At 36.3% G+C, this 15,835-nt stretch overlaps 1 protein-coding gene across 3 annotated transcripts in view; it reads right to left on the reverse strand.

The window, feature by feature from the left end:
* The window catches only part of chrna11 (cholinergic receptor, nicotinic, alpha 11), a 34,474-nt gene that overhangs the window by 16,310 nt on the left and 2,329 nt on the right, over positions 1–15,835 (reverse strand). For all 3 annotated transcript variants that reach the window (XM_089122708.1, XM_089122709.1, XM_039678815.2), the window contains 4 exons: positions 12,115–12,254; positions 11,793–11,837; positions 10,643–10,752; positions 9,647–9,726 (listed from right to left, as the gene is read on the reverse strand). In XM_089122708.1, coding sequence (XP_088978834.1) covers positions 9,647–9,726; positions 10,643–10,752; positions 11,793–11,837; positions 12,115–12,254 — 375 coding nt within the window. The remainder of the gene's footprint in view (positions 1–9,646; positions 9,727–10,642; positions 10,753–11,792; positions 11,838–12,114; positions 12,255–15,835) is intronic.

Below are 15,835 nucleotides of genomic sequence, written 5' to 3' on the forward strand. Positions count from 1 at the left end.
TTAATCATACACTTAGATATTTATTGAAGAAATCACACTTGAGATGGAACAGAAGTCGGAAAAGGGAAGCTCAATCGGGCGTATGTTGCCTCTGAACACTGATTGAACACAGAACAGCATGCCGTCAACCTTTTACAGTCATATAAGGACAGAATCACCACAGATGTGTAAGTGAACAAGACTTCTGAAATCAGATTATTGAAGACACTTTTCAATTGAAAAGTTATGGCTAGATTAATTAATTGCCCTAAAAAAAGCTCATCCTGATTTCAATCATTTACCAAATTAATAGCACATATCACTTGTGTACTACTAGTAGGTATCATTCATGCCAGAATTTGTGGATTGAGGGTAAACAGAAGTTTATTACTTAGGCTTAGTTTGTTCAAATGAGCAGTAATAGCGATGCTTTTCAGTGCATTTCAAATGTAAAAAAAAAGTGTTCCCCTCACTTTGATAAATTCAGTGTGTTTGAAAAATAGATTCCAGAGCCGAGAAAAAGAAAGAAAACAGTTAAGGGACTGAGAGAAATATTGATATCCCAAAAGAAAGTGACATTTTTCAGGTCATACATTATGTTCTGCTGTACTGGCCCCATCCACAAATCTCTTCAAACTTCAGAAAGTTCCTAAATAATTCACTTCTGTACTGGGCCTCTGATATGAGATATCTCTGGTACAGATGAAGACCAGAAGGTCCTCTGAAAATGGTCCCAGAAACTCAATTCCCAGTTTGGGCTTCCAAAAAAAAAAAAAATGAACTACTTTGAAAACGCTTGGCCTGATAATACTACAATTGTAAACCACAAACTTCATCACTTCTTACCAAAGAAAGGACGAGAGCAAATAGCTTCTTCTAGATATGTGGGAAAGATCAACAAAATTGGTATTTCATGTCAGCTATACCCATTTGCAATGATACTCTCATCCCTGGCTATGGCTTTCATCTTTCCTTTTTTTCTTCTTTTTTGGTTAAAAAACATTGCTTTGAAAAGTAAAAGCACAACTCTTTTCAACAAACAGCATAAAGTCTCGATTTATATGCCAAAGTTTAATATCTAGCATTTCCCTAAATCCCTAACACTAATGGCGCTTTTCCACTGCATAGTACGGTACGGTTCGGCTCAGTACGGTTCGACTCGGCGCGGAACAGTTCGGCTCGTTTCGCGTTTCCACTGCGTGGTACGACTCGACTCGGTACGGTTCGCTTAGCTCGGTTGCTTTTCCACTGCAGTAGTACCCCTTCAAAGTGTGCCTCAAATCGTTATTTGCGCGCGCCTCTACTGCCATGACATCATCTTAAAAGCGCCACATTTTCAAACCCACAACACAGGAACAATGGAGACTATCGAGGGGATGGTGTTCCTGATTCTCGGTATGTGGTTGTTTTTAACTGCTAGACGGAAAAATGTGTTTAAAATGAGGCTGATGGCAGCTAAACAAAATACTGCTAAAAAAGTGTCTCGTGTCGCAAATCCAATGACGCTAGTAGTGACGCTGGTAGTGACGATTCTGTCTGACCAATCAGTGATCTGCAGTGTTTCACGTCACATTTTAGTACCGGTACGGTACGCTTGGAACCTCAACAGACCAGGTACCGTTTAAAGCGACCTGAAGCGAACCGTACTGTACCGTACCATGCAGTGGAAAAGCACCACAAGTGAGCCGTTCCGAACCGAACCGTACTGTACCATGCAGTGGAAAAGAGCCACAAGTATGAGCAATTTGCATTATAAAGCATCACTAATTACATTTAGGCCTACTTATGGAACTGGGTCTTTTATGTGGCTAGGATCCTAATACATCTGCAAGATTATTTCTTCTTCTTCTGAAAAAAAAAGCCTACCCGTTGACAGTGAATCTAAGTGGAGGTGGCCAGTGTGCGACTCACTTATAAAAATTAGCCAGTCTTGCATTTCCAAAGGTTTCACGTCCACAAATATCATTCCACTTAGAATTACTCAGCACTTAGACTTAGAGCGCTTTTGAATTTGCAAACTGGACCCTCTGGTACTCTGACATTTAGAGAAATCTTATCCAGGGCAGTTTACAGTACACTCAAGAGCACAATGGTCGTTTTTTCAAATCAGTCTAAATCTAAATCGATACAGGACTTAAACACAGCTCAGTCTGAGCACCTTAGATCTCCGCTGGATTTTTGATGGACATTTTCCATGTCGACGGCTTCTACTCCAGGGAACCAGGTGACTAATCATAAAAGCTAATCAATAACAACGGCTAGCGAGCTAGCAAACCCACTCCCGCTAAATGGATTCTTCAGATGAGAGGCATGGGGCAAGCAGTAAAGACTGAAAAATATTGAATGAGATGACGCAGGGAAGTTGAGTGAAGCAGTCGGTGCATGCTAAAAACCTGTTATGAGCTGGGCTAATATGTAATATTTGATATGTAATATTAATGAATTTCACTGGTCACTCTCCACCACCTTTTTTGTCACGAGGTAATTCATATCAAAAAAAATTAATTTGTGAATATATGTGTGTCTGTGTTATGCGTGATCAAAACATGATCAAACCCTTCTTTGTATGGCAAAAATAAACAAAATCCACCAAAAACACACCTCAACTCTGTGTAATACACACATGCAGGCACGGTAGTTCGCTTTAAATCTGTCAGAAATATATGAGTCACCAGCCCTGCAGGGCATATCTTGTCAGTATCAACAGGAATTCCAGCAAAATGAGTCAATATTAGACTAGAGATTTACCCAGAAAATAACTTTTTTCTGTCAACACTCATTGCAGATCATTCTAAATGAGTCTCGAATCCACTGCACACTTATAGCAACTGTGTTCATATCAGTCAACATCAGAGTAATCATGAAACCTTTCAAGAACATTCACATTTCATTATCTGCATGACAATTAAGCAAAAATAAAATACATATATATTTTTTTTTACTGTCATTTGAATCACGAGCACCAAACATCAATGTTCACATTCAAAAGCCACTAAGCCACAGGGTAACACTTAATATCCATCATTAAGGAATAACTTTACAGGAACAAATGAGTAACATAATATGAACACTCTAGTAATTATGCAAACTAACAAGAAACTCTGATTAATGAATTCATAAATAATAGTGCTAGGTCCATGGTGGTCCTTCACTATTAGCTGATTAATAACTTCTATTTGTTCATACCTCCTAGAGCAGGGGTTCTCAAACATTTTGGTGCCAGGGACCCCTTTCAGGGGAAAAAAAATTCCAAGGACCCCCCTCATATTTATAACAGTTATTGAGCACAAAGTTAATGTGTGAGCGGCAAATGAAATATTTTTGCACAAAATGAATGGTCTCCACCCAGGGTACTATGCAGGAATTTCTAAATAGCCTACTGAGGTAACGAAAGTGATCTTGCTAGGAATCACTTAGGATCCCTCACTTAGGAATTTTTGATGTTCTTGATCTACACATGTGCATTTTAAGGTGTTTTAAGGCCCCACAATTGGATAACTATAGATTTAGTAGACATACTTTTGGCATACTTTTTTTTTTTTTTTTTTTTTGTCAAGATGTCACGAAACACAATCACATATTCCAATAAGAAATGGCCTTAAAAGAGAAATGTTTCAATAATTAGGCCTATTCTGCACACAAATAAAGCCCATAAGCCTATAAATACAATGATAATGGCATATTATGTTTAATAGGTGCGTGCGTTGTTAATTTGAGCTACTGTAATTAGCTAAAAAAAACATACAGTATATGTTAAATATATGAATCCATAATGTTAATCTCATGGGCACAGTATGTTTCTATTGACCTGCTTTTTCCTTTGTTAAAGTTGAGCTTGATTAATACTTTGCAAACTGATTGTTTCGGTCGTTTTTTAAAACTTTTATCTAAAACAGCTGTTTGTTAATTAAGGCCTACATCTTATCTCGCACTTTATGACCGTTGACTGAAACGTCGTGCGGGGAACTTTGAGTTCACTCCGACAGTCCGATTTAAACATTTTGACATTGACGAGCTATCGTTGTTAGTCTGCTGAAGCAGCTCAGACGAGAAGGTCAGTATCATCGCGATGTGCATCCTTGCAACCTCAGTTGTGGGTACGGCCCTGTCACTATGCACTTTTATTTTGATAATGATCAGACTTCTAATGTCAAATCTACAGTAGCAGTGCTGACTATTGTGCGCGCACGCGAGACGCCGGCGCGCAATTACATGGGAATTTTTCCTCAGCAGTGGAAACAGGAATACTCTTATTTATGGTCATAGATAAGACAAGAGTGCATCATCCGAAACGGTAAAGTGTCCATTTTTTTATTTGTGTATAGGCTACATTATAAATGACTACAAAATGTCATGCCTTTTAAAAATACAGAAAAGAACCGGATGCGCGTTCATGCCGTCTCTCTGTCTCCTTTCTGGCGCACGTCCCGCAAAATCAACAGCAGCGAATAGTCTACTTGACGCAAAGACATAGATTATCTATCTGTAGAAAACTTTAAGTGTCTACTTTGTATTGTTTTATGTTAAATGCTTTATATAAGTTACTTAGGAATAAACAGCATGTTTTCAGATGATAAAGAAAACATGACTCATAGCATGGAAAAAAACGTTAGGTTGTAAATTGTTTCGCGGACCCCCTGGCTTTAGCTCGCGGACCACCAGGGGTCCGCGGACCCCACTTTGAGAACCACTGTCCTAGAGGACTACTATATACACTACAGGTTTCATAATTAATGTGAATAATGCATACTTAATTGTAATGTTATGGTCATGATAACCCACTAGTACAGTACGTATTACCAATTAGTACCATTGGTAGAATAATAATAATAATGCATTTTATTTATATGGTCCTTTTCTTACACAAAGCGCTACAAGTACAGTACAAAAGTAAATACACATACAATATAATACAATATGCATACAGTGTCACCAATTAAGACACAAACATCTTCTTAAAAAAGATGGGTTTTTAACTGTTTAAAACTCATTAATGTTGTAGGATTCCTAACAGTTAAAGGGTTAGTTCACCCAAAAATGAAAATTAAGTCATTAATTACTCACCCCCATGCTGTACCAACCCCGTAAGACCTTCGTTCGTCTTCGGAACACAAATGAAGATATTTTTGATTAAATTTGAGAGCTGTATAACTACCACATTGGCTCCTAAAGGACTGCCTCTTGACGGCCCAGAAAGTCAATAAAGAAAATGTTTAAATATCCCAAGTGACTACCGTGGCTCAACTATATGTTTATCAAGCGACGCGAATACTTTTTGTGCGAAAAAACAAACAAAAATAACGAGTTTATTCGACTATTTCTTTTCTTCCTTGTAGGCCAGAAACGAGACTTCCTTAGATTTCCACGACGCATGCGCGAGAATTGCAATCTGCTTACACCAGCTTACACTACTTCAGATCGCAATTCTCGCGCATGCGTCGTGGAAATCTAAGGAAGTCTCGTTTCTGGCCTACAAGGAAGAAAAGAAATAGTCGAATAAACTCGTTATTTTTGTTTGTTTTTTCGCACAAAAAGTATTCGCGTCGCTTGATAAACATATAGTTGAGCCACGGTAGTCACTTGGGATATTTAAACATTTTCTTCATTGACTTTCTGGGCCGTCAAGAGGCAGTCCCTTAGGCAGCCAATGTGGTAGTTATACAGCTCTCAAATTTAATCAAAAATATCTTCATTTGTGTTCCGAAGACGAACGAAGGTCTTACGGGGTTGGTACAGCATGGGGGTGAGTAATTAATGACTTAATTTTCATTTTTGGGTGAACTAACCCTTTAAAGGAAGTGCATTCCACAACCTGGGAGCTGCCACAGAGAAAGCTCTTTCACCCATCATTTTCAGTCTGCAAGAAGGCTGTTTGGGTAGAAAATAGTTGGAGGAGCGGAGAGATCGAGAGAGCATATATGGCGTAATTAAATCACATATATATGATGGTGCAGTGTTACCAAATCATTCTAAAGAAACTACTAATTATCTGGATCAGTATTATAAAATGAAGATAATGGTAACACACTAAAATTGACTCAAGTGTTACCAAATCCTTCGGTAGCAATTATTATCCAAAACCTTAATGACTTCAGTCATCACTATGGAGTTATAATGCTTTTCACTTCAGAATACTGATCCAAATAATTGCTTCCGAATGATTTTGTAATCCTTGAGTCATTACTAGTGGGTTACCATGATCTTCACTTTAGAATTAAATGTGCATTATTCACATTAATTATGAACCTGGATATAGTAGCTCTTAGTAGTCCTCAGGCATGTGTGAAAAAATAGTAGTTACTGATTAGCTAATAGTGAACTGCCACATTTAACTGAGCGCTATTACCTACTAGTTTGTTAATCAAGGGCCGTATTCACAAAACATTCTATCTTACATGCCATCCTAAATGGCAGTAAAAGTTCTTAGTTAAGAGTTTTAACTAAGTTAAGAGTTGAGAGCAAAGCTGCTGAGACCAACTTGTCGATGATGTCAACACGCTTACCAACTATGACCACGGTCATTGGCTGATGGGGGAGGAGTCTCTGTCAGTGATATAAATATTGTAGAACGAGGTATCATGTCGCCATATTCCAATTAAGATTTTAAAATAAAAAATGTTGCCATATTCAAATAAAGGGTTTAAAATGTAAACTAGGTGCCAATAATTAAACTAATAGGCCTATATGTTCAGCTAATTGTCAGCCTTTTACATGTCTGCATCAATTGCAGAATTCAAGCGACAATTTATGTTTTATAATCAAAGTTCGGGAGGAGCTCGTTCAAACGGTCTATCTAATCAGCTGGAGAGGATGTATATATATATATATATATATATATATATATATACACAGCCGAGAGCCGACTCACCTAGTTACCTCGACAGGTTTCTGCATCCCTCCACCAACTCTCGGCTGGGGAAACGGGGAGAACTGAGCCTTCGATCCCCTTGGACATCACGCCAAATAAGCTTATTATATTTCTTTACTCTATTCAATCCTTTATAAGTGTGAACTTGGGATAACTGCCTCGGGTACTCGGACATTATTTATTTATTCATTAAATTTATTTTTGGCGTTTTATCATAGATGTAAATCTAGAAATCAAAATATGTATTGCATTAATGAAGAAAAGGCTCTATCGCTATTGTCTGAGAGGATTGCTGAGGCGGATTGCCAGCAACAACCATTAGGATTGTTTGTGATTTTGTCTTAGTGACTTAGGAGTTCTCTTGACTACTCCTAACATTTAACAGATTTAGGAGCTAGTTTTAGCACTAAAATGCTTTTGTGAAATACTCTTAGAGCTAAAATTTAGCACTCCTGAAAAAACCCATTATTAAGAGTTTCTCCTAAATCAGCAAGTTAGGAGCTACTTTTAGCCTAAAGATGTTTTATGAATATGGCCCAAGAGTACCTTGTTAGTTACTAGCGTTAATATTTTTTTATCGCTTTTTTATTATATCACATATTTTAGTAGTTATCGTAAATTAGGTATCATTTGAAAGCTTATAAACTCAGAATTCATTGTGTGAAAACTGTTTTATAATTGAACGTTATAATTGAACTCCACCCCTTTTGGGCGTATTTCATAATTTATGATCAAAACCTTTTCTAATCTTGTCAAAACAGATATTGTCAGAAAGGTCTGAGTCTCAAGGTTCCACATTTTGTGACAAAATTGATATTTGGACAGAAATGTATTAATTTGTTAAGGCAGAATGTATACAACTAAATTCAATGGAATTCAATGGCACCCGGTGGCTATTTTTGGTACTACGCCTAAACAAAATCTCATGGGAACTTCAATTTTTGAGACATCAACTTCAAATTTGGAACATAACTTGATATAATTTATGGGTTTGATTTTATAGAAATTTTAGCGTAAAAAATATTTTGTAAAATATATATTTTATATAAAATAAAAAATATATAGTACAGTATATTTGATTTACTGTCAATTTAAACTTCCATAACTTTTTCATACTTTCATTTGAAGTGTTTTCACTTCAGCAATATTCTGCTGAGTGTTTTTTTTTTTTAAAACAAGACCATTCTTAAATTACAACCATTTAAGTTTGAATAGTGCATTTTAACCCCCATTCTCAAAAAGAGAGGGGTGACAGCTAAGGGGTTAAGCAGACGGGCAACAGAAGCAGAAGACAAACCAGGCGCCACTCCTGTCAGCTAAGAACAAGTAACTGAGGCTACAATTCACTAGGGCTCACCAGAATTAATAAAAGATTGGAAAAACCTTGCCTGGTCTGATGAGTTTTGATTTCTTCTGTACATTCAGTAGGGTCACAATTTGGCATAAACAACATGAAAGCATGGATCCATCCAGCCTTTTATCAACGCTTTAGGCTGCTGGTGGTGTAATGGTCACCTTAGTACCAATTGAGCATCATTTAAACGGCGCAGCCTGCCTGAGTATTATTGCAGACCTTGTCCATCCCTTTATGACCACACCACAGTGTATCCACCTTCTCGTGGCTACTTTCAGCAGGATATAACATGCTATGTCACTGTTTTCTAAAACATGGCAATGAGTTCACTATACTGTAATGCTGTAACACCTTTCATTGTCAGCATCCATGTGTATAACATCACCGACCGACACAGTCAACCTGGACAAACAGTTGCAGCAAATAAACAAAGCTTTATTTCGCATCAGACTCCGTCTCCGTGTGTGTTCTTTGGCATCGGCCGAGATCACTGGATTACCAAAATCTGTTCACACCCCCAAACCAACAGAGAATAAACATATTTCTGAAAACAACATGCGAGACTTTCTCTCTCTCTCTCTATTTATGTCTGTCTTTTCCTCCCTACTCATTTCCTCTGCTTGATTTGACTTCAAAAAGGCATTTGATTTCTGTTTGCTACTGAGGGACTGGATTGCTTTAATGCACGGAAGAGAAAGGCAGCGCTAAATTGCGATGAAATCAGCATGAGCAGCAAATACGAGCCATTGGGGCACAATTTTGCTTGAGAGAGCGAATGTGTTTGTTTACATCTGCAGCGAGTCTGAGGGTTATTTAAAGACTCCAGCTTCATTGCTGAGCGAGTTGTTGTGTATGATTCTGCATGTGCGTGCAAGAGAGAGAAAAGGAGACGTTTTTCTTCACAGACACGAGCAGTAGAAACCATGTCATTGCTTCAGCCTGTGTTTATACACACAATGCATATATTTTCATCAAAGGGAGATTTTCCGTTCTCATTCGGTTTTCCAAAAATAAACGTAATATGCATTTGTGATGCATAAAAAACTGCCCTCAGAGGAAATAAAGTAGCTGTAACATAATTCATGAACTCCCTATTTCCTTTTGCACCATAAACGTCCCTGTTTCTGATGTGCAAATCTATAAATTTATGACCCATGAACCATCATTTACAATGGAACATGAAAGAGGTTTCTTTGATTTCCATACGTCTTTTCGTCTCTGCATAACTGCACTTCTACCGACAATATTCATGTGTGCTTTAACTTCCCATAAACAACATGACCTTTTCCCACTTCCTTTCTATGTTCATTTCCATGGAAAAATCATTTTATAGCCTAACGCTTTACTTTGAATGCCACCGGTGTTTTTGTGTTATGAACCGCAGCTTACTATTGCTTTTAGCATTAAATGCGACATAAACCTTAAGCATAAGCGTTCACACTGACCTGGAGGCAACCAGTTGCAGTAGCCGCTGGAGTTCACTACAATATTCGACTTGAAGGTGGAGTCAAACTTGTCATCTGCACTGAAAATGAAGAGAAGAGAAATATTTTAGACATTTACTATTTTGCATTTTTATGTTACATTGATATGGAAAGGACGGAGAGGAAATTATTGGGAGAGAATGAGGACATCAATTAAGACAAAGACACAATTAACAGTCAGACACAGTAAGGACAAAATCTTGATGCAAATGTAGGTAGTCATCAGATTTAGGGCTTTGATTAACTGAAAAGATTCCTGCGGTTCGTAAGGTTATAACTAGGTATGAATGACTAATGTGCCTTTCAAAAATTAGCTTGAGGCGATGATTGGATTTAATGTACAACTAAGCAGCAAGCTCCCATGTGAATCAGCTCGGAGTTAAAAAAAAAACAGAAAGTCTACAGCGAAGGATGATAATAGGCTGTTTGGACACCAGCTCTTTGACTAAACGATCTGCTTTTGCCCAAGGACCAAATTTTCAGTTCATTGATCTGTAGTTGCTCTTCTGTTTAGCCTCACAGATTGAATTATGGCTCCAATACCGCAATTCTCAATCACATGCGCACAAACCTACATCTGCTGATTCTGAATCCCCAAGGATTCTTTACCCAAGCACCGGGTTGCCATTTATGATGTTGCAGTTCAATGTATATCATTTCACAGAAGGATTTTTTATTCTTATTCTGAAGTGTCTGCCTGGATGATCACTGTAAATACTGGGTTTCAGATCTATTACTTCATATCTCGTTGAGGTATGTACCATATACTTGTTTTCATTTATTAAAAAAAAAAACACTTTTTTCCTCAAACCGACTTATAAATGAGAAGTATTATACAAGACAAAGATGAAAATATATCCTGTAAATTTAAGATCCCTAGAGGAAAAGCAAAACCTTACATCAATGCAATAACACTAAAAAAACAGTCTGGTTTCATAAATATAAATGCTTATATACCTATTATACAGTAGGATGTCCGGCGTCCAGACTTGGTCTGTGGTAAAGCGAAGGTTTTTGACACCTGGGTATTCAGATTGGTTCCACTGAAGGTAATGATCATACCAGTGCTACAGAATAGGTGAGAGAAAAAAAAACATTTCAACACACGTACATGTTCTAAATTAGTATGCTTTAAAAGAACAGATTTAATATAGGTGTAGTGTTGATTTTCACAAAAAAAAATTATTTCGACATATGGGCTTTAAAAAAAATAATAAAGTGTTACAATGAAAGTGAATGAGGCCCATTTTTGGAGGACTTTAAAGCAGAAATGTAAAATGTTTAGTACTTTTATAAAATCTGTGTATTATCTGAGGTTTAAATAATTTTTCCAGTTTTTTTCACAGTAATGTAGTCATGTCAAAAAAGTTGTAATAGAAAAGGATTATATATTATGTATATAGTGCTTTTTACAATACAGATTGTCTCAAAGCAGCTTTACAGAGATAACAGGACAATAATGCAAAAAAGTTTGTTTCCAGAAGAAGTCCAACGTAGGAAAATTCAGTTATGTTTCATTTTTGTTTTAAAAAAAGTCATTAATTTAGTTAATTTATATATAGCTGCTCTGGAGTAAACCGCTCAGTTCAGTTCTTGTATAATAGTGTCAATGCTGGCAGATCAATATTATTGTTGAATATTAAATGAAATGTTCAATTTAATGACCCCAACTAATCAAGCCAAGCCAATGGGAACAAAGGTGGAAAAAGACGACAGTGGCAAGAAACCAAAACTTCATCAGGTGGCAGAATGGGGGAAAAAAAACCTTGGGAGAACCCAGGCTCAGTCGGGGCCAATGAACGAACAGTGAATGATTGTGATTCAGACAGCATTATAGGTCAGTGAATTTGTTTTTGTTTTGTGACGCGATTATTGGTCGCATTCACTTCCTCTGTAAGTGCCTTAAACAGATTATCTGTTACCCAGATTTTTGCTTATTTAAAGAAAAGGGAATTGTTTGGTTCATAATAACATCATGCCACAAATACAATTAACTTAGCATAACTTGTACTGACCCTAGAACAACTGATGTCATTGATAGATATATTTATTTAACACTGGGTCATTTAGTTATGTAAATGCAAAAGTTTACTAAGACGTGGCTTACCATGTTAAGCCAGATATTGGAGGTCAGGACTTGATTTTTCTCATCCTGTGTGAGCAAAAATGTTTAGAGTAAGTTTAAAATTAATTGTGAGCTTTTTTGAAACAAGATTTTTATGAAACATCCAGAACCAGATAAAAAAAAATGTCATTTCAGACCGGTTCAGAAAGCAGCATGCATAGCATTTGAGAAGTATATTGCATATGGATTTTTACAAGACTAAGGAACTAGATAAAATACACTGTGGCTTTCATACCAGATAGCCATAGACCATAACACCAAGGAAGAAAATAATAAAAAAATGAGAGGAAAAGGTGTGACTTACCACATCCATGATCTGTATCAAGCTCATAGACAGAAAGACAGTGAGAGGTTGAGAGTCGTTGGCAATAGGCCTCTCCATGGGGTTATAATCCTTCAGGAGGTTTTTCAACAGGGTCCGCTGGTATGGACCTTGCACTGACACTGACAGAAACACATGAATGTTCTCTACCACCCAGAACAGACACTCCAAATCAAGACATCAGTTCACTGAGCCAAGACACATGCAGAGAGACAGTTAGGATGATGACAGATGTATCTATCTATCTATCTATCTATCTATCTATCTATTTATCTATCCATTTGAAATTCAGACAGATAGATAAATAGACAGACAGATAGATATATAGACAGACAGAGGGATAGATAGATGGATAGATCTTGATGGATGGATGGATGGATGGATAGATTTAGATAGACAAACAGATAGATAAATAGATAGACAGATAGATAGATAAATAAATAGACAGACAGACAGACAGACAGACAGACAGACAGACAGATAGACAGATAGATAGATAGATGGATGGATGGATGGATGGATGGATGGATGGATGGATGGATGGATGGATGGATGGATGGATGGATGGATGGATAGATAGATATTTAGATAGACAGACAGACAGATAGATAAATAGATAGACAGACAGATAAATAAATAGACAGACAGACAGACAGACAGACACAGACAGATAGATAGATAGATAGATAGATAGATAGATAGATAGATAGATAGATAGATAGATAGATAGATAGATAGATAGATAGATAGATAGATAGATAGATAGATAGATAAATAGATAAATATACAGACAGAGGGATAGATAAATAGATAGACAGACAGACAGACAGACAGACAGACAGATAGATAGATAGATAGATAGATAGATAGATAGATAGATAGATAGATAGATAGATAGATAGATAGATAGATAGATAGATACAGACAGATAGATACAGACAGATAGATAAATAGATAGACAGACAGATAGATAAATAGATAGACAGATAGAAAAACAGACAGACAGACAGACAGACAGACAGACAGACAGACAGACAGACAGACAGACAGACAGACAGACAGACAGACAGATAGATAGATAGATAGATAGATAGATAGATAGATAGATAGATAGATAGATAGATAGATAGATAGATAGATAGATAGATAGATAGATAGATAGATAGATAGATACAGACAGATAGATAAATAGACAGACAGACAGATAGATAAATAGATAGACAGATAGAAAAACAGACAGACAGACAGACAGACAGACAGACAGACAGACAGACAGACAGACAGATAGATAGATAGATAGATAGATAGATAGATAGATAGATAGATAGATAGATAGATAGATAGATAGATAGATAGATAGATAGATAGATAGATAGATAGACAGACAGATAGATAAATAGATAGACAGATAGAAAAACAGACAGACAGACAGACAGATATAGATAGATAGATAGATAGATAGATAGATAGATAGATAGATAGATAGATAGATAGATAGATAGATAGATAGATAGATAGATAGATAGATAGATAGATAGATAGATAGATAGATAGATAGATAGATAGATAGATAGATAGAGACAGACAGATAGATAAATAGATAGACAGATAGAAAAACAGACAGATAGATAGATAGATAGATAGATAGATAGATAGATAGATAGATAGATAGATAGATAGATAGATAGATAGATAGATAGATAGATAGATAGATAGATAGATAGATAGATAGATAGATAGATAGATAGATAGATAGATTGATAGATTGATAGATTGATAGACAGACAGATGACTGAATGGAAGAGATTACATTTATCTTAAGGTTAAAAGCTAGAAAGGACCCGCTCTTGAATTTATTACTCTCATTCACACTTGAAAAGCAGTGCCAGCCCCCAGCAATAACAACAGATTTAATATTAACAGATTCCCACTGGCATTCTCAACTGACTATGACCACTAGCAGCAATGAAAGCATAATATAGTGCTTGTAGCATCACTGACATGAATAATCCTTCAGGACGATTCTGTGTTGTTCAGCAGATGGGATTTCCCTAAAGCATCTACAGGGAATGAGACTCCACACAATCCGAAAACACCCTTGGCTGCATAATTACTAGGGTTTAGAAATTAATAGAAATAAAGGTGGAGGGATGCCATAAGCATTGTTTACAGGAGGTAAGCAGCCATATAACCTCACAATGATTGATAGAATTAAACAATAATGTGCCTCCCATCTACACATCTGCATCTATACACCTACACACACATTTGAACCTCTTACTCTTAAAACATCAAATGTGTAAATTCAGTAAGGGCCATGTGTTCACCAATAACTTGACATTCAATCAAGGAGGGTAATTAGACACAATAAATTATTTATATTCAAGGATTTAATAGTTAAAATGTTCCTTCACCATGTCAAGGACTCTGCTCATTACTTTTTCTTTGGGAATTATATTACATGGTTTTCGCAATCAAAAACCAGAAAGATCAACACTGGAACATTTAAGGGGAGCTATTTATTGCCTTTGAAATTGAATATCTTTCAAATTGCATCTTTTGAACAATAGATAATATAATAATATAATATAAACTAAAGATAATCACTCACTCACAGGCACAAACTGATCACATGACGTGCATTGATATGTAGTTTGTAGGAAGCAGAACGAATAAAATAAATATCTGTTAAAAATGGACGTTTTTAAAATATGCAGATATATTAAGCAAATGCTCTGTTTGTTTTTTTAATAACATTTAAATGAATATAATTGAATAAAATAGCATTGAAATATCAGGTTGATACTGCATAACTTTTTCTTAGGGAAACAATTATAAAACTTACAAAGTATCCTTCTTGAAAAACGTTTTTATAGTGGTCAAATTAATTTTCAAATGCATAGACTCTGTCTTTTGCATACAATTTAGTTTCTTTTTATTTCTTTTCCTTGTCTACAGTGCGTTTAAATAGAAGCAACATTACTAAAATGAATAGTGAATAGTGAAAGTGAAGGTTTAAAGCTTCAGTCGATTTTTTTTTTAAGTCAGCTTAGAATCCGATACCCAGAAACGTAATTTCAATCAAAACACTTCATCTTCAGCTACTGTGAAAACATGAAGATCCATGAATATTCTGTGATGTGACATTTAAAAAAATGATGAAGAGAATTACATATTAAGAGAATGTACATGAAATGAATCCAAATGACATGGTGTGAGATTGACAACCCAAATAAAAGTTCTGCTTTATGACAGACATGTGAATAGAGAGGGAAAGAATGAAAGCTAAAATAGAGAGAGGCTTTCCATGGCAACACACACACATACACACACTCCCTCTTTCTACTCCACTGCAGCAACATGTCCATAAAAACAGCTGGAGAACTGAATCTACAAATACATACTGTGCCTCCGTCACCTACATGCAGTCTCATGTACTCAAGGATTTAGAGGAATGAATGAGAGAGAGAGAGAGAGAGAAGACGGGAGGGGGAGAGAAGGTGCAATTTATGATTGCAGCTTCTAATTCTTCATGCCAAAGCAATTTTGTCTCATTCTCCTTCTTGTTTCCTCTGGTTGAATCTGATTCCCCCTCTTTCTCTCTCTCTATTGACTGCAACAGTGGTTAAAAAAAAAAAACGAAAAAACCTTGAAACATCTGGAGGCACGAGGTAGCCAAAAAGCAAACCGGTTTACAGAGCAC

The sequence above is a fragment of the Pimephales promelas genome, chromosome 18 (assembly GCF_988280905.1).
Source record: "Pimephales promelas chromosome 18, fPimPro1.hap1.1, whole genome shotgun sequence".
Taxonomy (NCBI): domain Eukaryota; kingdom Metazoa; phylum Chordata; class Actinopteri; order Cypriniformes; family Leuciscidae; genus Pimephales; species Pimephales promelas.